Raw genomic sequence first — 24,766 nt, 5'->3', positions numbered from 1 at the left:
GAGGACTGCAAGTTCGAAAGAGACCCTCTCTCAAAATAAAAATAAAAAGAACTGGGGATGTAACTCAGTGGTAAAGCTCTCCTGGGTTCAATCCTCACTACCAAAAAATATTAAAATTCAGTTAAACGGTAGTGTGTGTGATGCCCTGAGTTCAATCCCCAACTGATTGATTTTTTTTTTCAATCTGAAAAAAAAAAAAGTAAAAGACATATACTGGACTAAAACTTAGACCTTATGACTCTTAGCTGTTCCTTGCATCTATTTGGATTTTACTTCCAAAGCCCACTAAGAATACTGAATTTACTTGTTCTTGACACTAGGCCAAGACATTTGGTACTGCAAGCTAAGGACAGGAGAGCCCCTTGTCTTATACTGGCAGAAGTTGAAGAACAAGAGACAAGGATCTAGATGATTCTAGACCCCCTGGATGGAGTATATAATCCCAGCTACTCAGGCCTTACATCATTTCTCCATCAGACTGTATAGGAAAGGATAGGTCTGTGCACTCTGGCTTGATACTATGTAAAGCTGTAACCAGAAGGACCAGGCACTTGAAGGATTCATTGGCTCTCAATTCCACCTACTACCAAGTACCACCAGTCCTAAACTACAAGCTGAGATTAGTCCCCTATGTGGGATGACCACATTCCCAGAAAGAAGTAGCAAGAAGAAGAAGGATATAAAACTTTGCAAATTCTTGTTCTTAATCTAACAACTTTTTTTTTTGATACCAGGGATTGAACCTAGGTGTGCTTAACCACTAAGTCACATCCCAGCCTTTTTTAATATTTTATTTAGAGGCAGGGTCTCACTGAGTGGCTTCGGGCCTCTTTAAGTTGCTGAGGCTAACTTTGAACTCATGATCCTCCTGCCTCAGCCTCCCAAGCCTAGAGGCATGCAACTATATTATTATTAAAGGTGTGCAAAACCAGGCCTAATACCTTTTTGTATTTCTACTCTGATTGGAAAATGATGATGATGATTTTTTTGTAATACTGGAGATTAAACCTAGGGGCTCCTACATGCTTGGTAAGTGCTCTGTCACTGACCTACATCCCCAGCCTTTTTTATTTTATTTTATTTGCCCAGGCTAATGTAGAACTTGCAATCCTCCTGTCTCAGGAGGATTAAATAGATGGATTACAGGTGTGCACCATCTCATTTGGTTCAGACTGACATTTTCAAAAGAACTTTAAAATTCTGTTTTCCTGGTGGGTGTTGTGGCACACACCTGTAATCCAAGCTACTTGGAAAGCTGAGGAAAGAGGATCAAAAGTTTGAGACCAGACTGGGCAACTTAGTGATGAAGTAGGTTAGAATATATAAGGATGGGTATTTTGAAAGGAGACAAACAGGGAAGGAAAGAGGGACTGTATTTGTAAACTAAAAACTCCATGAACACCTCACTTTCACTCCCCAGGCCTGTCTTCCTCAAGGCCTGAATTCTTAAGAGATCCAATAAGTCTCAGAATATTATAAATCCAAATTAGTGTCTATATTCCTTTTTAGTTTATAGAATGTATTTCTAGACTGATTAAAAGAAGCCGAGAGAGATGATGTTTAAAAACCCATGATACAGGGCTGGGGTTGTGGCTCAGTGGTAGAGCGCTTGCCTAGCATGTGTGAGGCACTGGATTTGATTCTCAGCATCGCATATAAATAAATGAATAAAATAAAGGTCCATCAACATCTAAAACAGATTTTAAAAAATGATACAGTTCAAGATCTATTAACTAGAAAACGTCAGCCTGAAAATTCTAAGAAGACCAAAGCCATCATGACTCACTGTATACTCTCCATGAGCAAAAAAAAAAAAAAAACGGATCCAGATGCCATGGCACATGCCTAGAATCCCAATGACATGGGAGGCTAAATCAGAAGGATCACAAGTTCAAGACCTGCCTCTGCAATTTAGCGAGACCCTGTCTCAAAATAAAAATTGAAAAATGGTTGGGGATGTAGCTCAGTGGTAAAGCTCCCCTGGGTTCAATCTCCTGTACCAAATGGAGGAGGAGGAGGGGGAGGGGGGAGGAGGAGGCGGAGGGGGAGGGGGGAGGAGGAGGAGGAGGAGGAGGAGGAGGAGGGAGGGGGAGAAGAAAGGAAGGAAGGAAGGAAGGAAGGAGGGAGAACTGTGTTCATTAGGCTGACACTGCCACTGCATGCTTCCCATGCTCACTATTTACAAAGTTTAAAAGAAGCAGCCCCCACCAGGGCACAGTAGCAGGTCTGTATTCCCAGTAACTCAAAAGGCTGAAGTAGGAGGATGACAAGTTCAAAGCCAGACTGAGCAATTTGATGAGGTACTGTCTTAAAAGAAAAAATAAAAAGATCTGGGATATAGCTCAGTGGTAAAGCACCTCTGGGTTCAATTCCCTAGTGGGGCGGGTATAGAGAAGCAGGAAAATAAGAAGCCTAAAACCCCCAAAACACATCTTAATCTCAAGTGTCCACACTCTCTTCCTTTTGTTTTTGACTCCCTCTCCCTTTGACTGTGTAGCCTGCTCTATTGTGTGTTGTCCTAAATAAATCCCCTTGCTTTCTTAATAAGTCTTTGCTTATGCCTTTTTTAACTTGTCCTGAAGTTCCTTTCTGTGGCATATGTCAAGAACCTGCCAGGGCTCACTTGAGGTCCCCTTTTCCCCTTCCAGGGTAGCTCCTTGGACCCAATCCAGTGACAGACCAAGTCTCAAAAAAAAAAAAAAAAAAAAAAAGGCAGGGGAGGTGACTTGGAATATAGTACAATGGTAGAGCATTTGGCTAAAGTGCCTGAGGCCCTGGGTTTAATCCCTAGTACCACAAAAAAAGAAAATGTTAGTCTGTTTCCCAAGTAGCAAAGCAGAAAAGAGCTACTGTTGATTCAGCACCTACTGTATGCCAGGCTTACTTAAACCTTACATTGGCCCTGTGAGCAATTAGTACCTTCAGTTCAAAAATAAAGATACTGTGAGAGCATAAAGTAACTTGCCCAGGGCCCTTGTATAGTATAGAGTGGAATATGGCTTTGAGCCAAGGTTCATAAGCATATGTTCTTCCTTTAATCCACTAACCTGACTACAAATAAGATTTCTGCAAAGGGGTTATTTTAGAATAAAGAGAACTGGGCAGGGGCATAAAAGGCAGAGAATTTTAAAGGGCAAAAAGCCAAGACATTATCTGAACACTGCCTGCACCTTCCAACCAAACAGCAACCCTTAAATTTGGGTGTGCAGTTTAAATCAAGAATAAACTTTCTTTGGATGGATGCTGGCTGAGCTGAAGAGGAATGACTTCAACAGCCAGTCATTTATTGCATGACTTTTATTTGCAAAACATAACTCACAACATAATTTTCATAATCAAGAAGTTTACCATCTCATGGGGAAACCAGATATTGAATACTTTAGTAAAAACATCAGAATTAAGATGTAAGGAAAATGTGCTACTCTCCTATGTGGGAGGCAACGTGAGTTACCTCCCTGGCTGGGGGAGAGGCGAGAGGCCCTTAGACACATCTTTGTGTCCAGAACTTTCCCCACCCTTCTCAGGTTGAGGGCTTGTCTGTGTAAAGGCGTGCCTGACCACAACCCCTGAAGACCCAATGGTCTCACCTGACTTTGGGACACTGCCCCCCTTAATCTTCATTGGAAGGGATTTTCCCCAGAATTTTTGTTACCCAATAACAGTCCACTCCCTGGCGTGTTCTCTCTCTTGCTAGCCTCTTCAGTAAACCTCGCTACTCTAATAGGTAGCTTGAGGCTGGGGGTACAGAAGCCGTCCTGGAGCTGGTTTAAAGGTAATTCAAACTCTCTTTGGATTTCTCCCTTCACCTATGAAGCCTGTGCTGGCCGCCGGCTAAACTCCTGGATGATGTAATAAATGCAATTGGTAAGAAATCTTCACATGGAGTTAGTTGAGAAAGTGAGTGTAGGTATTGTGGATATAAGAAAGAGGGGTGGTTGAGGACCAGCTTTCAAAGCACTGATAAGTGTTGACTGTGGGGGCTGGAGTTGTAGCTCAGTGGTAGACTGCTAGCTTAGCATGTGTAAGGCACTGCGTTCGATTCTGTACATCACATATAAATAAAATAAAGGTCCATTGACAACTAAAAAATATTTAAACAAAAACAGGTCCGGGGTTGTAGCTTAGTGGTAGAGCGTTTGCCTCGAACGCGTGAGGTCCTGGGCTCAGTCCTCAGCACCACATAAAAATAAATATAAAAATAAAGATATTGTGTCCATCTACAACTAAATAAAGGAACAAAAAAGTGCTGATGGTGAAGCTGTGCCAAAGAAAGAGAAGGCCAGCTGCAGAACTGAGGGGAGGTTTTGTTTAGGGCAGTGGAGCATCTGGAGGAGAGGCTAAGGATCGGAGGAACTCGTGCAGAGGGAAGATAGTAGACTCATACTAATATAAATAATAGCATAATTAGAAGAATTAGTCCTCTATGGTTGCCTATATAGTAGAGGTGAACTGGGCAAGGTCGTCGATAGCACGGAGATAATTTCAGTTATGGAAATGGAAGGGAGGACGGGTGTGATCTGTGACCTGAAATGGGGAAAAGCTGAGAGTACTGGATTATCTGGCTTTGTGGGAAATGAAATCATCTTTTAGGCCAGGAAGGCTGAGATGATTACTAGCTTAGAAGACTTGGAAAAGTCTGGAAGTGTGATTGGGAGAACTATGCACATACTCATGATGCACAGGCGGGCAACAGCGACCCAAAAGCACTGATAGCCGTGGGCTGGCCTGAACCTCTGGGAGGAGTTGCCGCTGTACCAGGGGCCTCACTCCACACAGCTGGACCGGAGCGTACCACCCCTAGGGAGCAGGTGGCAGAGCCGCCCAGGAAGAGCCGGGACACAAGCGCGCGCTCTGGGGGGGCGCGGAGCAGGAGGGACGCGCGGGGGCGCGGAGCGAGCGCGGGCCGCCGGGAGCGGGGGGCGGGCCCGAACAAGCGGGCCTCTGCGCGGCACTTGGCACGCACGCGCAGATGGGCCGCGGGCCCCAGAGGCAGAGAGGAGGGGGAGCAAGAAAAGAGCGGGGTGTGGAACGTATTTCCGCTCTGGCGGACAAATAATCCTGGCCAAAGGGGAGGCACGGCTGTCCAGCCCTTTAACCGCGTGGGGGTGCCAGTGGAGAAAGGGGGGTCGGGAAGGGGGGGGATCCTGCTCCTTTAATTCCCTCCCCTCTTCCTCCTCCCTGAGTCCTCGCCGACGCCGCCGAGCGCGGGGCCTGGAACACACGGCACGAGCTGCCCCCGCCCCTCCCCCCTTACGCCCACGCGGAGTCGGCCCCGCGCGCGCGCCCCGTTCACCCCCCGCGCCTGCGCGCTGCCCAGGCCCTGCCCGTGTGTGTGGGGGGCGCTGCCGGCCCCGGGGGGGTGGGGGAAATAGGGGGGAAAAAAAACAGCGCGCGGAACTCGGCCAGGTGAGAGACGCGTGCACTCAGGGTCGTGGGCTGGTGGTGGGGGGGGGCGTGCCACGGAGCTCTGAGCGTGGGAGGGGGGCGTGCACGATGCGTGCAGGCGGCTGGGAAGGACGTGTAAATGGGGATCAAGGGAAGCAGGCAACGGATAAAGGGGGCGGGGTGAGAAGAGCGTGCAACCCTGGTCACCCTAGAGTCCAGAGCCCCAGGATTCTGTCCCCCTTTCTTCGTCCTTCCCCTGTGGGCGCGTGGGCTAGCCCCTGGGTCGCGGGCCGCCGGTCTGGGGGGTGTGGACCGCTGCCCCGCCCCCAGGAACCACGCCTCCCTCCTCTCCCAGGGCCAGCGCCTCCCGGGGGTTCGGGGAAACTGAGGAAAAGGCTTGAAGACTGGGAGATTGGATGCTAGGGGTGCCGAGCAAGAATGGGAGCGAGAGGCCTGGACCCCTGGCTTCGGAGAGCCAGAGACCTTTGTCTCTGACCGGTTTCCTTCCCAACCAGGGTTGCCCACTCCTGCCACAATGGCCTCTGGGGTGGAAGTCCTGCGCTTCCAGCTGCCGGGCCACGAGGCTGCTACGCTACGGAATATGAACCAGCTCCGCGCAGAGGAGCGGTTCTGCGACGTGACCATTGTGGCCGACAGCCTCAAGTTCCGTGGCCACAAGGTCATCCTGGCTGCCTGCTCGCCATTCCTACGAGACCAGTTCTTACTGAATCCCAGCTCTGAGCTGCAGGTCTCGTTGATGCACAGTGCACGCATCGTAGCCGATCTGCTCCTTTCCTGCTACACTGGTGCCCTCGAGTTCGCAGTCAGGGACATCGTCAACTACCTAACCGCTGCCTCCTACCTACAAATGGAGCACGTGGTGGAGAAATGCCGGAACGCCCTCAGCCAGTTTATTGAGCCCAAAATAGGCCTTAAAGAGGATGGGGTCAGTGAGGCTAGCCTCGTGAGCAGTGTCAGTGCCACCAAGTCCCTCCTCCCTCCAGCCAGGACCCCAAAGCCAGCCCCTAAGCCCCCGCCCCCACCTCCTCTACCCCCTCCGCTCCTGCGGCCAGTGAAGCTGGAGTTCCCTCTTGATGAAGACCTGGAGCTGAAGGCCGAAGAGGAGGATGAGGACGAAGATGAGGACGTGTCAGACATCTGCATCGTCAAGGTGGAGTCTGCCCTCGAGGTGGCGCACCGGCTCAAACCCCCTGGAGGCCTGGGAGGGGGTCTGGGTATTGGGAGCTCTGTAAGCGGCCACCTTGGGGAGTTGGCCCAGAGTAGCGTGGCCCCCAGCACTGTAGCCCCACCACAAGGTGTGGTGAAGGCCTGCTACAGCCTGTCGGAGGACGCAGAAGGGGAGGGCCTGCTGTTGATCCCAGGAGGCCGGGCCAGTGTGGGGGCCACCTCGGGCCTAGTGGAAGCGGCAGCGGTGGCCATGGCTGCCCGGGGGGCGGGGGGCAGCCTTGGGGCAGGGGGCAGCCGGGGTCCCTTGCCAGGGGGTTTCTCAGGTGGAAACCCCTTGAAGAACATCAAGTGCACCAAGTGCCCAGAAGTGTTCCAGGGCGTGGAGAAGCTGGTCTTCCACATGCGTGCGCAGCACTTCATCTTCATGTGCCCACGCTGCGGCAAGCAGTTCAACCACAGCAGCAACCTCAACCGCCACATGAACGTGCACCGTGGCGTCAAGTCGCACTCATGCGGCATCTGCGGCAAGTGCTTCACACAGAAGTCTACACTGCACGACCACCTCAATCTGCACTCGGGAGCGCGGCCCTATCGCTGCTCTTACTGCGATGTGCGCTTTGCCCACAAGCCTGCCATTAGGCGGCACCTCAAGGAACAGCACGGCAAGACCACTGCGGAGAACGTGCTGGAGGCAAGCGTGGCTGAGATCAACGTCCTCATCCGCTAACTAGTGGAGCCAGCGTGGAGGCCAGGAGGCTGGGGTCCCTGGGCTGGTTGGGAAGAGGGGTTTTACGCCCAGGAGAATTGGGGGGTGGGGAATCTGGGGCAGACACATCCCTAGGGAGGGAGGGAGGAGATTCCTTGGAAAGAAGACCCTGCCTGTCAGCAGAAGAAAAGGATGGAGCTGGGGACAGGGTTCTTTGACAAGACCAAGGGAATATAGGGTCCCAAAGAAAGATTTCTTCTTGTAGAGGTGCATGGATATGTGGAGGGAGGGGAAGGGTCTTATACAATAAGGAAAAGCAAAGACTGGAAAATGTTTTTTTCCTGGCTAAGGCTGCCCAGGAGAAGGTTCCAACATTTGTTGAGGTAGGGGTGGGTGGGTGGGAATTGGGAGGGTATTTGGCAGGAGGCAATTTACTTGCTCCTGTTTAGAATAGATCTTGGGAGAGGGAGTGGTAAGGGGAAACGGTTACTGAATCCAGAAAAGGAACAGGGGAGTCAGTTCTTGCATGCTGGGGAAATGGGACTGTGGGTACAAGGCTCACCAAAATTGAAGAACAAAGTAAGGTGCCAGGTAAAAAACTAAGGTGAGCATCCTGGGTAGATATTGGGAAGTGGGGGTACAATAGCAAGAACAATGAATAGTGGAGGGGGTGGGGGGCAGGGCACATAGGAAAAGGACACAAGGAGGGCTGTTAGCGGGGAGGGAGAGGAGTAGAGACTTATACAGTATTTTTTAAGAAAAAACGTATTTTTTAGGATTTTTTCTGAAGTTTGGGGTTTTAGTTTTTCTGCTTTGTTTTCCACGAAATAAATTTTTTTTTCTTTATACTCTGGCAACTGCGTGTATATAACTGTCCACCCTAGACAGCCTCTCTCTTTAATGTTGTGTGCTCAGTAACCAAAAGTCACAAATTCACACAGGTCCCATGCCCAAAGGATCCCAGTTTTACACAGGACATAGAATGTGACAAATGAGCACCTCTGGCCAGAAAGATACACTCCTCCAGTTCTGCAACCTCAACTTATAGCCAGATACCTCATAGCACAAGTGACTGTCATCTGTAGTGATACACAAGTTGTTCCCCGACCTGCTGGATTTGGTATCAGTACCAAGAATGGGCTGCAGGTGGCTATACCCACTGAAATTGCAAATACACATCTGTGTTTTGGCATTTTTGTCTGGGGGAAATGGTTCATGTCTTGGGGAAAACTAAAAACCCACTAAACTTGCATAGGGTGTGGGGGAAACTACATTTCCCAGAAAGCTCTGGAAAGTTCTTAACCAGAGAACTACAGTTCCCAGAAGGCCTGGAATTGGCCTCAGATACCCCATACCTTAACAACCTGCCTGTGTCAAATACTGTTTGAAACCATACATTTATTTCCAAACTTTGACTAAGATGTAATACCTTCCGGGATGGCACTCTAAATCAGAGTTGTGTATCTTGGTGTGTGCCATTCATACATAAACTGTCAATTAAGCTACGACCCAAGGAGTGCCTCTATTCTTTAGGAAAAATGATTACTTACAGTAGTCACTCACTCGGGCCGCCGGGTTTACCTGGATCTCTAGCGCATATGGTGGCGGAACACGCCTGGCATAAGCAGAAGAGACATTTAGCCCCAGGTTTTCAAAAGGGAACGCCGCTCCAAGGGGCATGAAGCAGCCTGCTAGAGCGAGCCAATAGTATAGGTGTCCTCCGCATGTCCCTAACGCTCCCTTCTTGCTCGATAGACAGGCGAGGACCAAATGAGGCCGAGCCTTCTATCTGGTCGCCCAGAAACTAGAAAATACAGAAAAGCAATCAGAGTCAGGAGAAGCACAAGAGAATCAGAAAGCCAGCTTCCGAAAGCCAGGAGGGACAGACACTCTGCTTTTAAAACCAAGTGAGGATAGAGAAGCCACACCTGGATCCAGACTTGCCTCACCCTTAGTTCTCTGCAGAGCTGAGGCTGGGAAAGACAGGAATTCAGACCCGCAGTCCCCAGTTTAGGACAGCCACTGCCATCTCCGAGGCCGCTCTCAGGGGAAAATGGCTAGAATGCTCGTAGCGGCTCCTTTAAGCCTCCTCCTCGCCCCCCCTCCCTCGCCCACGTGACCCGGGGCGGCCGCGCGCCGGCTCGGCCCCTCGCGCAAGCGGCGATGGCGGCGGCGGCGGGAGCTGCAGCGGCGGCGGCCGCCGAGGTGCGGAAGGGGAGGGGGAGAGGCGGGTGCATGCCCGCGCGCGCGCCCGGGGGAAGCGCGCGCCCGTGCAATGCTCCGGGGGTGCAACGGGGCCGGGGGGCCCGGGCCGGACTTGCAGCAATCCAGGGGGCCAACACCGGGGGCGGATGAGGGGACCAGGGGGTGGGAGGTGGGGGGAGTGGGCACGGAGGCGCGCGTGCAGCCGCCGGCTGCCCCTGAGTGGGCGGCGGGCGCCGGGGCTCCGGGAGCACGCGCGAGGGGCACGAGGGGCCGTCCACCAGGCTGGGGGGCAGCGGGCGCTGGAGGGGTTGGTGCCCGGGGTCCCCGCGGCCTGGGGGACAAAGGGGGAGCGGCGCGTGCAGCCGGGAGGAGGGGGCGGGGCCGGGGCGCTGAGGCCCCGCCCCCTCCCCCTCCTCTCCTCTCGGCCCCAGAGATGCGGGGTCTACCGAGAGGGCGGGGGCTGATGCGGGCCCGGGGGAGGGGTCGTGCGGCCCCTCCGGGCAGCCGAGGCCGAGGAAGAGGGGGCCCCCATAGAGGAAGAGGTAGGCCCCGGAGCCTACTCTCTCTTCCCAGGGCCCAGGCGTCCTGGGCCCCCCAAATCCCTACCGGGCTGACCAGCCCCCCCGTCCCTTGTCTCCCCTCCCAGGGGGAGGCCCCCGCTGAGATGGGGGCACTGCTGCTGGAGAAGGAGCCCAGAGGAGCCGCCGAAAGAGGTGAGTGGGGTGGAAAAGGGCCCAGTTAGACCTTCACTTTACTGACAGAGGATCCCCAGAGTCCTCAGCCCTGAACTTTTTCTCTTCCCTACAGTTCATGGCTCTTTGGGGGACACCTCTCATAGTGAGGACACCCTGCCCAAGGCCAACACCGACTCCCTGGAACCTGCTGGCCCCTCATCTCCGGCCTCTGTCACTGTTACTGTTGGTGATGAGGGGGCTGACACCCCTGTAGGAGCTACACCACTCATTGGGGATGAACCCGAGAACCTGGAGGGAGATGGGGGCCGAATTCTGCTGGGTGAGAAGAAGGAGAGTCAGGGAGTGAGGGTGGGGTTCTATGACTCTGCTGCCTTCTTATCTTGCCTCTGCCTATCTCCCTGTCTTTTTCTAGGCCATGCCACAAAGTCATTCCCCTCATCCCCCAGCAAGGGAGGTGCTTGTCCCAGTCGGGCCAAAATGTCAATGACAGGGGCAGGGAAATCGCCCCCATCAGTCCAGAGCTTGGCTATGAGGCTACTGAGTATGCCAGGGGCCCAGGGAACTGCAGCAGCAGGGCCTGAACCCCCTCCAGCCACCACCAGCCCAGAGGGACAGCCCAAGGTACACCGAGCCAGGAAAACCATGTCCAAACCAGGAAATGGACAGGTAAGGATGAGGGGATGGAGTGGAAGTGGGAGGAAATGAGGTTATCCATGGTAAAGGTGTGTTTTGGTTTTTGTTGTTGTTGTTGTTAATGTAGTTTAGCTTCAGGCCCCTTCAGGTTTTCACAGATTTACCAAAGGGCTGCTATGTGTTAAATATTAGGCTGGGCTGGGCTTAGTCTGACTGATTCTCTCTTCCTGGAGTTTGTATTCTTGGGGGAAGGGTGGTAAGAATAGAAAAGAGGCATGTTGAAGGTTTACTTATAGTTTATATCCTAATTACTTTTTATGATAATGACTATGTAAAGGAACTTCCAACCTCTCTATTTTTCTACTTGAAAGCAAGTCCTGAAGGAGATTTTTCATCCCTTCTTGGAACTGCCTGTTCTATACCCTCCCACACACAAACACATACACATACATACATACACATGCTCTGTTTATTTATAAAGTCTGTACTGGGAATCTATCCTGAGAAGGAGATGAGGGCCACAGAAATGTCAGAAGAGGAAAGTGAAAAGGGTCCCCAAATCCTAGAAGGTTTACAACAAGGTGGGCTTTTTGGATTGGGGGTATTATTTTTTTTGGGGGGGTGGTCTTGTTTGTTTTTGTGTTACTCAGGATTAAACCCAGTGACATTCTAGCTCTGAGCTATATGCCTATCCATTTTTTAAATTTTGAGACAGAGGCTTGCTAAATTGCCCAGGCTGGTCTCAAACTTGTGATCCTCCTGCTTCCGCCTCTTGAGTAGTTGTGATTATAGGTGTGTGCCCCATGCCTGGCTATGACAAGGTTAAGGACTCCTGGAATTCCAAAAATAACATAAAAATTGCCTTATAATCCATTTTTAAGTGGACAGTTTAATGGTGTTAATATTCATAATGTGTAACCATCAATCTTCACAACCCTTTTTACCCTGTAAAACTTAAAACTACATGTCCATTAAACAATAACTCCCCATTCCCTCCTCCCTAGCCCTTGGCAACCACCATTCTAAGAGTGTCATTACTCTTAATTACCTTATACCCGTGCACTTATTCTTTTTGTGACTGGCTCATTTCATTTAGCATAATGTTTTCAAGATTCCTCCATGTTGTCATATGTGTCAGAATTTCCTTCCTTTTTAAGACTGAATAATATTCCATTGTTCATACATATTATCCCTTGATATCCCAAGGGGGATTTATTCCAAGCCCCCTTATTGATGCGAAAGTCCCTGAATGCTTAGGTCCTTTACATGAAACAATTTAGTATTTGCTTCTAAGGTACACATATCATCCTTTAAGTCAGCTCTGGGTTATTTTTAGTACAACTTAAGTGCTTCATAGTTATTACATTATAATGTAATGACAAAAAAAACCGCATGTTCGGTATAGGCAAAATTTTTTTCAAATATCTTTTGGCTTCAGTTTGTGGAACTTGTAGATACAGAAGGCTGACTTGGTGAACCACATTTTACTTTGTCCATTTATCACTCGGTGGACACCTGAGGCCAGGCCTGATGGTGCATGCCTATAATCCCATTGGCTTAGGAGGCTGAGGCAGGAGGAGTGCAAGTTCAAAGCCAGCTTCAGCAAAAGCGAGGCGCTAAGCAACACAGTGAGACCCTGTTTCTAAATAAAAAATACAAAAAAAAGGTCTGGGGATGTAGCTAAGTGTTTGAGTGCCCTTGAGTTTAATCCCTGGCACACCCCCCCCAAAAAAAAAAAATGGACACCTGTGTTGCTTTCACATCTTAGTTGTTATGGATACTGCTGCTGTGACTGTAGGTGGGCAGAGACCTTTTAACCTCCTGAGTTTGTGTTTTCACACACCTCCTCTTAGAAAACAGCAGTTCTTTTTTTGCCACTTACTGGTTTCTGGAGCTTAATTTTGGAGGAGTGGTTCACCATGCCCCACTGAACTTGAGCTCCAAGCTAACTCAGGCAAAACTGCAGGTTCACTCCAATCCTAAGCCTGTTTCCTCTTGCCCCAGCCCCCAGTCCCCGAGAAACGGCCTCCTGAAGTACAACATTTTCGTATGAGTGATGACGTGCACTCTCTGGGGAAGGTGACTTCAGGTTAGTGCCCTTCCTGACCCCCCCCCCACCTCCGTGATTTGATGTGGCCCATCCCTGGGGTGTACAGTACAGGTTTTACTCTTTTTCTCATTACAGATGTGGCCAAAAGAAGGAAGCTGAACTCTGGAAATGGCCTGGTGAGCTAGAGGGAGGGAGCAGGGTCTCTCCATCTGGGGGGCTGTTCCAAAGGATCCTAGAAATTGGGGCTATAGCCTGTCCTCAAGAGAAATAGGGGTGGAGGGTTGGAATGTAGCTCAGTGGTAGAGCACTTGCCTAGCATGCACAAGGCCCTGGGTTCAATCCCCAGCACTGCAAAGAAAAAAAGGAGGGAAAAGAGAAGTGGGGGATTGATGGAAGATGCTTGTAGCCTCAAGTTTTTTGATCTTTTTCTAGTCAGAGGAATTGGGTTCTGCCCGGGGTTCAGGAGAAGTGACCCTGGAGAAGGGGAACCCCAGGTCCCTGGAGGAGTGGGAGACAGTGGTAGGCGACGACTTCAGTCTCTACTATGACTCCTACTCTGTGGATGAGCGCGTAGACTCTGACAGCAAGGTGAGCCAGAGCAGCCTGCCCTCTGCAGTCAGGGAGTCCCCTGGTCCGGGGCTCGCTCTCCAGTCTTTTCCTGTTCCCCCTTTTCTTTCTTTTTATCTTCTCAACACCTGCTAATCCATGATCCCATGCTATCTCCCTCTGTTTCCAGTGTGTTCCTCCAACCCATTTTATCCCTTGCTCTCTCCACCAAGATGCCCCCCCATCCTGTACTTCAGCTTTAACATCCCATTTTGTGGTTTGTTGGTGGTTTACTTATTCTCTTGCTCTTTATTCAGTTTTATCTCACATGTTTATGTGTGGTTTTGCTTTTTATTTAACATTTTATCATGGAAACTTTCAAGTATATACAAAGTGGAGAATAGGGAACCCCCATCATCAGCTCCAGTGGCTATCAACACACAGCTGCTCATCTATACCTCTCCCAATACACACACTGGCTGGATTGTTTCAAAGTAAGTCTCAGGCATCATATTGTTTCATGTAGAAATGTTTCCACATGTATCTCTAAGTATAGAGTCTCTTTTTATTTTTTTAACATTACAAAATTACTATTTTCACACCCCAAAAAACTTAGCAGTAATATCTTAACACCATTAGACATCCTGTCAGTGTTTGCATTTATTTGGTTGTTTCAAAGTGGGCTTTTGGCAAGATCCAAATGTAGACCACATGTTGATTTGATTGACATTTGTCTTAGGTTTCTTTTGATACAGATTTCCTCATCTGTTATTTATTTACTATTATTTATGTTGGTACTGGGGATTGAACCCAGGGGCCCTTTACCATTCAGCTATATCCCCAGGCCTTTTTAATTTTTTTTCATTTTGAGACAGGGCCTCACTAAGTTGCTGAGGCTGGCCTCAATCTTGGAATCCTCCTGCCTCAGCCTCCTGAGTAGCTAGGATTATAGACATGTTCCACCACATCTGGCTGTGTTCCTCATTTTTTTTACTATTTATTTGTTGAAACCAGATCAGTTGTCCAGCAGAATTCCTCACACTTGGAGTGGCCTATTATTTTGTGTGAACAGATTAAGCTGATAGTTCTAGAAGCATGATTGTACTTTTTTTTTTTTTTTTTTTGGTAAGAAGACTTTTGATAGTGCACCCAAGTTCTTCCTGTTTCCTCACATTAGTGACGTTATCATTGACCAGTGGCGGGTTCAGGTGATGTCAACCTGACTCCTTCATTATAGAGCACCTCATTAACTTTTTAAATTTTTTTATTTGTTTTAATTAGTGATACATTGATTAACTTTTCATCTAGTGTTTTCAGCAGCCATTAGCAATTGTACCAATTTTCAGTAACCATTAACAGTTGTACCAATTTACCAATTTCATAAAAGCAGTATCACATGGTATTTGTTTCCTGAAATTCCCTTTTTGTATTTCCTATTATGTTGCCAGAATTCACACTACATTTTTACTTGCAACTATGGCACCCTTTTCCCTTCTGTATAGTATTCCATGTTCCCATCTTTATCCAGCCCTTTCCCTTCTCTTTTGCCTACATTTGCCTTTTCCAAGGAGCCATCTTGAGTAATGGCAGTGATAGTGGTGTTTTTCTTTACCCTACCTTATCATCTTTAGTCCTGGGGTTCTACCTCTGCCCAGTTCTCCCCAGGGGAGGGCTAGGACCTGGAGGTCAATGTTTCCCCAGCCCCACTTTTCTCTCTCAGTCTGAAGTTGAAGCTCTGGCTGAACAACTGAGTGAAGAGGAGGAGGAAGAGGAGGAAGAAGAGGAAGAAGAGGAGGAGGAGGAGGAAGAAGAGGAGGAAGAAGAGGAAGATGAGGAATCAGGCAATCAGTCAGACAGGGTAAGAGTAGATGTGGAATGGAGGCCTGTGGGGCCAGAGGAGCAGGGTGTGAGGTTGGGGCCAGAGCCCCTAACCCTTCGTCCTTCACAGAGTGGCTCCAGTGGCCGGCGCAAGGCCAAAAAGAAATGGCGGAAGGACAGCCCGTGGGTGAAGCCATCTCGGAAACGGCGGAAACGGGAGCCAGCACGGGCCAAGGAGCCACGAGGTGAGGGGGCTCCTCTGCTTTGGATCCCCTCCTCCAGCCCCCCTCCCGTCCCCAGAGAGCACGCACGTACACACACGCTCACGCATGTATACGTGCATGTACCCACACGTCCAGGCACTGTGAGCTCGCACTCTCACTCTCTCTGTCTCTGTGTCAGGAGTGAATGGTGTGGGCTCCTCAGGCCCCAGTGAGTACATGGAGGTCCCTCTGGGGTCCCTGGAGCTGCCCAGCGAGGGGACTCTGTCCCCCAACCACGCTGGTAATTGCCAATTGCCCGGACAAGGAGCCACTAGGGGGCGCCCACAGGGCTGGAGGGACGGGGAGGAGGGGGGTCCCCTGCCAGCGCTGGGGTATCCATGGCAGACTTTGGGGTTCTGGAGCAAGGAGGGAGAGGTAGGGTGGGTAAGAGAGAACCCTCAAAGTGGGTGAGGGACAGGGCCTCCCTCAGCTTCCTTTTTCCTCTGTCCAAGGGGTGTCTAATGACACATCTTCACTGGAGACTGAGCGAGGCTTTGAGGAGCTGCCCCTCTGCAGCTGTCGCATGGAGGCACCTAAGATTGACCGAATCAGTGAGCGAGCAGGGCACAAGTGCATGGCCACCGAAAGTGTAGATGGAGAGGTGGGCCCATGGGCTGGTGGGAGAGGTCCTTGGAGAGCCAGCAACAAACCCCAGACTCACCTTTTGTTCTCACCCATCTTCACTACCCCAGTTGTCTGGCTGCAATGCTGCCATCCTCAAGCGGGAGACCATGAGGCCATCTAGTCGTGTGGCACTGATGGTGCTCTGTGAGACCCACCGTGCCCGCATGGTCAAACACCACTGCTGCCCAGGCTGCGGCTACTTCTGTACGGCGGTGAGTGACCGGTGGTGCAGACAGGCAGCCTGCCCCATGGGAGAGGGCTCTCGGAGCCTGACTGTGTCCTCTGCCTGCCCCCAGGGTACCTTCCTAGAATGCCACCCAGATTTCCGTGTGGCCCACCGCTTCCACAAGGCCTGTGTGTCCCAGCTCAATGGGATGGTCTTCTGTCCCCACTGTGGGGAAGACGCTTCTGAGGCCCAGGAGGTGACTATCCCCCGGGGTGATGGGGGAACCCCACCAGCTGGTACTGCAGCCCCTGCACCCCCACCCCTGGCCCAAGATGCCCCAGGAAGAGCTGATACTTCCCAGCCCAGGTACTGGCCTCCCTCTTCCCTCTGCCTGTTCCCTACCCCATCCCTCCTGCCCCTTAGACATTAAAACCTCCTCTCACAGTGCCCGGATGCGAGGGCATGGGGAGCCCCGACGCCCACCCTGTGATCCCCTGGCTGACACCATCGACAGCTCAGGGCCTTCCCTGACCCTGCCCAATGGGGGGTGTCTCTCGGCAGTGGGACTGCCACCAGGGCCAGGTCGTGAGGCCCTGGAGAAGGCTCTGGTCATCCAGGAATCAGAGAGGTGAGTGGGTGTTAACTCTGAGGACAGCCAGGGCTGGGACCAGAGGAGCAGGTACTGCAGCTGATGTTGAATTCTAAGCAACCCACCTTGTCCCCCTCCTCCTTCCGGCAGGCGGAAGAAGCTCCGATTCCACCCCCGGCAATTGTACCTGTCAGTGAAGCAGGGGGAGTTGCAGAAGGTGATCCTGATGCTATGTGAGTGTGCCACTTACTCACTGAACACCGCCTTTATACCAGGCCCTGGGCTCAGGGCCAGGAGGACAGCCACAAAGCTCAGTCCTTACCCTGAAGGACTTAGCATGGTTGGGGAAGGACCAAAACCCAGGAAAGTGGGGACATGGGTGCTAAGTTCTCTTTTGCGTGTTTATACGTGTTAACTCAAACCTTCCCAGTATCAAGGCACAAAAGCAAAGTACCTTACCCATTGTGCAGCAGTACCAAGGGGCAGGGCCAGCCTGAGGGAACTCTGGCTCTCTGCTGAGTGCCCTGATAGAGGCAAACACAGGATGCCCAGCAGGGGGCCTTAAGGAGCCTTCCTACAGGAGGTACCATCGCCCCCTAGCTTGCTTACCACTTGTCCCTCCCTCTTCTGGTATGGCGGGCTCTCCATGCAGTGGACAACCTGGACCCCAACTTCCAGAGTGACCAGCAGAGCAAGCGCACGCCCTTGCACGCAGCCGCCCAGAAGGGCTCCGTGGAGATCTGCCATGTGCTGCTGCAGGTCAGCAGAGCCCAGCCCTCTGCCTCATTGACCAGGTCTTGGACCCTTTCCCCTGCCCAGCCTTGCCTGGTGCCAGCCCTCCTGCCCCTCCTCGCAGGCTGGAGCTAACATTAATGCAGTGGACAAGCAGCAGCGGACACCGCTGATGGAGGCCGTGGTGAACAACCACCTGGAGGTGGCACGCTACATGGTGCAGCGTGGTGGCTGTGTCTACAGCAAGGTGCAGCAGCAGGGAGTGGCCTCTAGGAGCCAGGGTTGGGCTCAGAGTGCCAGCCAGAGGACTTATCTGCCCATGTCTCCCTCAGGAGGAGGATGGTTCCACCTGCCTCCACCATGCCGCCAAAATTGGGAACTTGGAGATGGTCAGCCTGCTGCTCAGCACAGGACAGGTGGACGTCAACGCCCAGGTCAGCAGCCTGGGCTGCACACCCTGTCCAGCCCCTCTGGGTTCATCTCTAAATGTTCAAGCTTTGTCCAGGAAAAGCCCTTTGAAGTAGGCTCCTACGTTCTCTGATGTGGCCCATAGCCTTTGAGAGCTCTTTGGCCTCTCAGCACATTTCCTGCCCAGACTCAATTTCTCTAAAAACTCTTTTGTTTTTTACGTGGGAAATAATTTGTAGTAATTATAATCTGTGTTCTTAGGGGTGTTTATTGCTGCTGAATTGTCACAACTTCTAAGACTTTGGAATGGGCAGATCTAGGAAATAGTGTGGATGGGGTTTTTTTTGAGGGGGGGGGCTGTATCATGGATTGAATCCAGGACACACTTAACTACCAGGCCACATCCCCTTCCCTTTTTGTATTTTATTTAGGAATAGGGTCTCACTGAGTTGCTTAGAGGCTAAATTGAGGAAGCTTGCTTTGAACTCACAGTCTTCCTGCCTCAGCCTCCCAAACCACTGGGGATTACAGGCATGCACCTCCATGGCCAGCTTGAAATTGCGTGTTTTTGTTTGTTTTCGAGGGGTACTGGGAATTGAACTCAAGGGTTCTCAACCACGGAGCCACATACCCAGCACTATTTTGTATTTTATTTAGAGACAAGGCCTGAGTTGCTTAGCACTTCGCCATTGCTAAGGCTGGCTTTGAACTCTAAATCCTGCCTCAGCGCCTGAGCTGCTGGGATTATAGGCATGCACCACCACACCCAAATAGTGTGTTTTAGAGGAAGAAAAATCACTTAATTCTCTGCAGCCTTAGGCAACAGGCACTGTTAATTCCATTTTATAGACGAGGCCCACACATGATAAGAGACTTGTCCATGTTCTCCAAGCTTGTGGGTACAGCTGGGATTCACAGACTGGCCTCTTAGTTTGTGTTCTTGACCATATGTACTCTGGTGAGCAGGGCCAATGGCCCGCTTCTTACCCCCTCTCACCCACAGGATAGTGGCGGGTGGACGCCTATCATCTGGGCCGCAGAACACAAGCATATTGATGTGATCCGAATGCTGCTGACACGAGGAGCTGATGTCACTCTCACTGACAATGTGAGTAAGGATTTGGTCAGGGTTGGGAGAAGGCGAGAGCAGGTACAGCCTCAGGCCCCTGAGCAAATTGGAAGCTGCATTCAGGGATTCAGCCGCCCATACCACATCTTTTCTTTCACCCATAGGAGGAAAACATCTGCCTGCACTGGGCTTCCTTCACTGGTAGTGCTGCCATCGCTGAGGTTCTCCTGAATGCCCGTTGTGACCTCCATGCTGTCAACTACCATGGGGATACGCCCCTGCACATTGCAGCTCGGGAGAGCTATCACGACTGCGTGCTGTGAGAACCTGCCCACCCCAGGCCCCTGACACTCCTGCCCCTCCTCCAACAGCTTGGGATGCCATGCACAGGCTCCCTTTCCCTCCCTAGGTTGTTTCTGTCACGTGGAGCCAACCCTGAGCTGAGGAACAAGGAGGGGGACACAGCATGGGACCTGACCCCTGAGCGCTCTGATGTGTGGTTTGCACTCCAGCTGAACCGCAAGCTCCGACTTGGAGTGGGAAACCGGGCTATTCGCACTGAGAAGATCATCTGTCGGTGAGCTTAAGTCCCTCTGCACCCTGAACAACCAGTGTGCCCTCTTCCAGGCCCCATTACACCCTTATAACATCCCCCAAATCCTCCCCATCCCCCATCGAGCCTTATATTCACTCTAGTTGGTCTCCCGTTAGAGTTGACAAATACAGCAAATAGAAAGAGAAAACACCTGGTTGGATTAGAATTTCAGATGGGAGCTGGGCAGCTCCTATAATCCAGGTAGCATACCTTTTTTTTTTTTTTTTTTTTTTTTTTTTTAGCATAAGAATGTCCCATGGGGCTGGGGATGTGGCTCAAGCGGTAGCACGCTCACCTGGCATGCGTGCGGCCCGGGTTTGATCCTCAGCACCACATACAAACAAAGATGTTGTGTCCGCCAAAAACTAAAAAAAATAAATGTTAAAAATTCTCTCTCTCTCTCTCTCTCTCTCTCTCTCTCTCTCTCTCTCTCTCTCTCTCCTCTCTCACTCTCTCTTAAAAAAAAAAAAAAGAATGTCCCATGCAGCTGGGCATGGTGGCGCACACTTGTAATCTCAGTGGCTCAGGAGGCTGAGGCAAGAGGATCACAAGTTCTAAACTAGCCTCAGCTCAGCAGTTTAGCAAGGCCCTAAGCATCTCAGTGAGACCCTGTCTCTAAATAAAATATTAAAAGGGTCTGGGGATATGGTTCAGTGGTTACATGCCCCTGGGTTCAATCCCTGATATAAAAAAAAAGAATGTGCCGTGAAATATTTGGGACTAAATTATACTAAAGTGTTATTCCTGTTAATCTGAAATTCTAGTTTAACTGAGTATCTTGGATTGTATCTGGCATCCTTACTCCCAGAACCTCCCCTTCCCCATGCATAAGGAACCTCTCTACCCGTCTTGCATCTATGGGAGCTCTTCACCCTTGGTCCTTATCCTGTCTCTCCCACTTCTGCAGGGATGTAGCACGGGGCTACGAGAATGTGCCCATTCCCTGTGTCAATGGTGTGGATGGGGAGCCCTGCCCCGAGGATTATAAGTACATCTCAGAGAACTGTGAGACATCCACCATGAACATTGACCGCAACATAACCCATCTACAGGTAAGTGAGAGCCCTGGGTCCGCCACAGAGCCACCAGAGCCACCGAGTACAGTTGAGCAAGTAGGGTGCTTTTCTAGGTTACATGAAGGTATCATAAATAGGAGTTCATGGTGGCCTTGGGGACACCCCTATCAGTAATATCTTAATTTCCTCTCAACCTGAGACCGTCACCAACCATTGTCCTAAAACATGGGGTCCCAGAGAAAGAACAGTGCTGGGGTGCAGACAGCACTGGGAGCTGGGCCATTGCCGATCCGGGGTTAAGTTGACCCTCTGCCTCCCACCCCAGCACTGCACGTGTGTGGATGACTGCTCCAGTTCTAACTGCCTGTGCGGCCAGCTCAGCATCCGCTGCTGGTATGACAAGGTACATACCCCTCACCTGGACCCAGACGCTCTGCCATTGTTCCAGAGGAGCTGGCTGATAGCACCAATTCCCTGGGATCTTGTTCCTCACCTACCCTGTCTGGGAAGTGACAGAGAGGGCAGGGCAAGGCTGAGGATTCCAGGGACACTTCCAGGGCAGAGCTGGGCCTCTGCCTAGGTATATGCAAATCAAGGGTGATGCCTGTGTTTCCTGGTCTCTGACCTCAGCAATGCTGCGGCCTCCTCAACACCTCCCTGCCTCTGGGTTGAGATCAGCAGTGGGTTTTCCTACGTAGTGTTTGTTGGGGGTCTTGGGCAGCTAAGATGGGTCCCACACAAAAACCACTGTTCTCGCCTCGGGTCTACTCCCCAGGATGGGCGGTTGCTCCAGGAATTTAACAAGATCGAGCCCCCCCTGATCTTTGAGTGTAACCAAGCCTGCTCCTGCTGGAGAAACTGCAAGAACCGAGTGGTGCAGAGCGGCATCAAGTAATACCCCTGCAGCCCCCATCACCCGGTCTCACCTACCACTCACTGCCCCATCTCCTCTCCTGGGGCTTTTCCAGGTCCTTGCACCTAGTATCTCCCTCTCTCCCACCCCTAGGGTACGACTGCAGCTCTACCGAACAGCCAAGATGGGCTGGGGTGTTCGCGCCCTGCAGACCATCCCCCAGGGGACCTTTATCTGCGAGTGAGTCAGCTGGGGGTACCTTGGCACCTGTGGGCACAGTCACTTCTGACTCCAAGCCTCCCTCTGCCCTCCTCCCTGATGGATCACATCTCTTCTGCCCACTTCAGCCAGCCATCTTTGACCTCCACCCCACAGCTAAGGGAGCCTACCTCCACTCTGCCCACACTGCAGGGCCATCCATCCCTACTGTCCTGTTTTCCCTTCCCTCCACCTCAGTGTATTTCCAGACCTCACACATCTTCTCCCTGCCCTGCCTCTGTATGTCCTTGGGCAAGTTGCTTAATCTCTCTGAGCTTTAATTTTCTTGTCTGTAAAATGGAAGTGATAACAGCAGCCTGCCACCTACTTAAGGGCCTGTTTATCTCCATGACTTCTTTCTCTGCCTTCTACCGGCTGGCTCCCTATACCCTGGCCCTCAAACTTATTCCTTTGGCCTGGTAGGGGGAACCCTTGTTTGCCTATTCAAGGGACCATTGAGCTTCTCTCCATTATGTCTTCTCTCAAATTCTCAAACAAGTAGCCCCTTCCCCTTCCTCCTGGACCATCCTCCCCCACCATCTGCTCACTGCCTGTCCCTGCCAAAATCTGCTCTTGCCCTCACCTTCTGCTGCAGCCGAAGCCGCCTCACAGTCATTCTACTGCACTCCTACCCCCAATATGTGTCCCAGTCCTTGTTCTGGCATTTGCCCATTCCTATTAGACTACCTGATCCCATGATGCTGCCCTCACCTCTGCCCAGCCCATCCAAAATTGCTATCTACCAGTTCCTCCTGCTGTCCAAATGTGGGCATTCTCACCCCCAAGCCACTCCCAAAGTTCCTCATTGCTTCTTCTCTTCCTGCAGCCCAGTCCCTCTTCTGTCACACAGCCCTGCATCGCCCACCACCTGCCCTGTGGTTCTAGGACACAAACCTCCCAGTGTCTAAACCCAGACAAACTTCCCCATCTGAGCCTGCTGTCCCTGGGTGCTAATGCCCTTAGCCACAGAGGCCCAGCTCTGTCTCCACACTCTCTAGGCTCTAGCCCTTTTCTCTCACCTCCCACCACTGTTTCTCCAGGTCTTCTGGGGCCCACAGGCTTCTGGGATTTCCCTCCTACCTGCCTATTGTTCCAGGTCTCCAGTGGGGACCCCAACTGGCAGAATTGTATATTGGGTTGTGCCCTCACATGCCTATCTATATCCCCCTTCCTCTTCTTAACACCCACCCCAGAGCCGGGGACTGCCCACTACCCGTCCCAGGCGATGTGTGCTCCTCTGTGTACCCGCTGTGCCTTGGGTCACCCACCACAGCTCCAGCGGTGTTGATCTGTGAGGTCCAAAGATAGTAATGGGGCATCTGAGGAATGAAAGAAGAGGATTCTGTGGGGTTGTAAGGAGAGACCGCCCTGCTCACCTTTAGAACCACTGTTTCCTGTGCAACAGGTATGTTGGGGAACTGATCTCTGACGCTGAGGCTGATGTGAGAGAGGATGATTCTTACCTCTTCGATTTAGACAACAAGGTAGGCAGGCAGCTTCTAAAAGCCCTGCTCCTAGTGGCTAGGTTTCTGGAACCCCCTAGGAAAGGGAAACCTGGGGAGGAAGGACTGAATGGTCAATGCAGAGGGGATGACCAGGCAGGCAAGGTGGGGATGGATATGAAGAGTGATGTCCTTCCCCCTCAGGATGGAGAGGTATACTGCATTGATGCCCGTTACTATGGCAACATCAGCCGCTTTATCAACCACCTATGTGACCCCAACATCATCCCTGTCCGGGTCTTCATGCTGCACCAAGACCTGCGATTCCCACGCATCGCCTTCTTTAGTTCCCGAGACATCCGGACCGGGGAAGAGCTAGGGTGAGGCATCTCTGGGCTCTGCCAGGAATGTTGGGGATCAGGCAGGGATTGAAGGGAGCTTCTTAGACTTTATCATACAAAGTGTCCCCTAGAGAGCTTGCTTGTGGTTTTTATTTGTTTGTTTGGTACCAGGGATTGAACCCTGAGCTTAACCTCTGAGCCACATCCCCAGCCCTTATTTTATTTTTTATTTTTGAGATGGGGGTCTCACTAAGTTGCTTAGGGCCTTGCTGAATTGCTTTGAACTTTCAATCCTCCTGCTTCAGTCTCCTGAGCTGCTGGGATTATAGGTGTGCTCCACTGTGCCTGGCACTGGTGGGGCTTGTTAAAACTGTCCTGAGCATCAGCAAGATTCTGATTCACTAGATTTGGGAGGGGCCCCAGGAGCCTACATTTCTAACCAGTTCCAAGGCAGTGCTGAAGCTGCAAGTCCATAGAACTTAAAAAGATTTAGAATGTATCTGGCAAAATGGGGCTGGGGACCTGAGTCCTTCATGGGAAGTGGCATCCTCAGAGTCTTTAGAGTAAGGCTCTGGGTGCTTGAGTCCAGATTATACAAGTATCTGTGCTCCTCTGACAGGTTTGATTACGGTGACCGCTTCTGGGACATCAAAAGCAAATATTTCACCTGCCAGTGTGGCTCTGAGAAGTGTAAGCACTCAGCCGAGGCCATCGCCCTGGAGCAGAGCCGCCTGGCCCGCCTGGATCCCCACCCTGAGCTGCTGCCCGAGCTTGGCTCCCTGCCCCCTGTCAACTCCTGAAAATGGACCACACCCTTGTCTCTCCCCTGCCCCAGTGGCCATCAGCTCAGCAGCTGCTTCTGCCACCTGCTGCTCACAGCCCAAACCTGGGGCACTGCCACCTTTCCTGCCCACTACCCTTCACACATTCCTCAACCAGAGACTCCAGCCAGGCCCTGGAGGTCTGATGGCCCCTCTCCCAGAGCTGGTTCCTCCCTGGGAGCATGACTTCAGGGCTGGCCACCCCCGTCTCCCATCCTCAGCTGAAGTTTGATGAATTGAAATCTGGCCTCTATGCCAACTGGGTTTTTTGTTGTTCTCAATAAACTTTGGGTTTGGTAATAAACTGGGTGATTGTTGTAAGGATCTGAAACACTCAGCCAGAAGGATGGTGGGTTCAAGGGG

The 24,766-nt window shown here is 51.4% G+C and overlaps 2 protein-coding genes and 1 non-coding gene across 6 annotated transcripts; all 3 read left to right on the top strand.

Moving 5' to 3' along the window:
• Positions 1 to 5,121: 5,121 nt before the first annotated feature.
• Positions 5,122 to 7,667, top strand: Zbtb12 (zinc finger and BTB domain containing 12). The gene is made up of 2 exons (XM_046467820.2): positions 5,122 to 5,406; positions 5,901 to 7,667. Exon 2 carries the CDS (start codon positions 5,921 to 5,923, stop codon positions 7,298 to 7,300), a length of 1,380 nt encoding a protein of 459 aa, XP_046323776.1. The 5' UTR covers positions 5,122 to 5,406; positions 5,901 to 5,920; the 3' UTR covers positions 7,301 to 7,667.
• Positions 7,668 to 9,414: 1,747 nt separating this feature from the next.
• Ehmt2 (euchromatic histone lysine methyltransferase 2) lies at positions 9,415 to 24,707 on the top strand. 4 transcript variants are annotated; one of them, XM_046467813.2, is made up of 28 exons: positions 9,415 to 9,484; positions 10,131 to 10,197; positions 10,292 to 10,498; positions 10,592 to 10,845; positions 12,817 to 12,901; positions 12,998 to 13,038; positions 13,295 to 13,450; positions 15,129 to 15,266; positions 15,357 to 15,471; positions 15,629 to 15,730; positions 15,942 to 16,090; positions 16,182 to 16,325; positions 16,410 to 16,645; positions 16,725 to 16,907; positions 17,019 to 17,101; positions 17,521 to 17,627; positions 17,725 to 17,847; positions 17,933 to 18,034; positions 19,012 to 19,116; positions 19,242 to 19,396; positions 19,487 to 19,654; positions 20,580 to 20,724; positions 21,014 to 21,091; positions 21,464 to 21,579; positions 21,695 to 21,781; positions 23,205 to 23,283; positions 23,446 to 23,621; positions 24,202 to 24,707. In XM_046467813.2, exons 1-28 carry the CDS (start codon positions 9,443 to 9,445, stop codon positions 24,380 to 24,382), a joined length of 3,624 nt encoding a protein of 1,207 aa, XP_046323769.1. In that variant the 5' UTR covers positions 9,415 to 9,442; the 3' UTR covers positions 24,383 to 24,707. The 4 variants fall into 4 exon arrangements, with proteins under 4 accessions (XP_046323769.1, XP_046323770.1, XP_046323768.1 ...); XM_046467814.2 differs by lacking the exon at positions 15,629 to 15,730; XM_046467811.2 differs by lacking the exon at positions 9,415 to 9,484 and having other exon boundaries at positions 9,899 to 10,197.
• Positions 13,145 to 13,216, top strand: Trnaa-agc (transfer RNA alanine (anticodon AGC)). The gene has a single exon. It is a non-coding gene; the product is annotated as a tRNA-Ala (tRNA).
• Positions 24,708 to 24,766: the final 59 nt, after the last annotated feature.

Source organism: Marmota monax, unplaced genomic scaffold (assembly GCF_021218885.2).
Source record: "Marmota monax isolate L192 unplaced genomic scaffold, Marmota_monax_Labrador192_F-V1.1 WCK01_AAM20220418_F8-fsc00404, whole genome shotgun sequence".
Taxonomy (NCBI): domain Eukaryota; kingdom Metazoa; phylum Chordata; class Mammalia; order Rodentia; family Sciuridae; genus Marmota; species Marmota monax.
The sequence above is the reverse complement of the archived record's forward strand: the minus strand, read 5'-3'. Positions and strand labels throughout refer to the sequence as shown.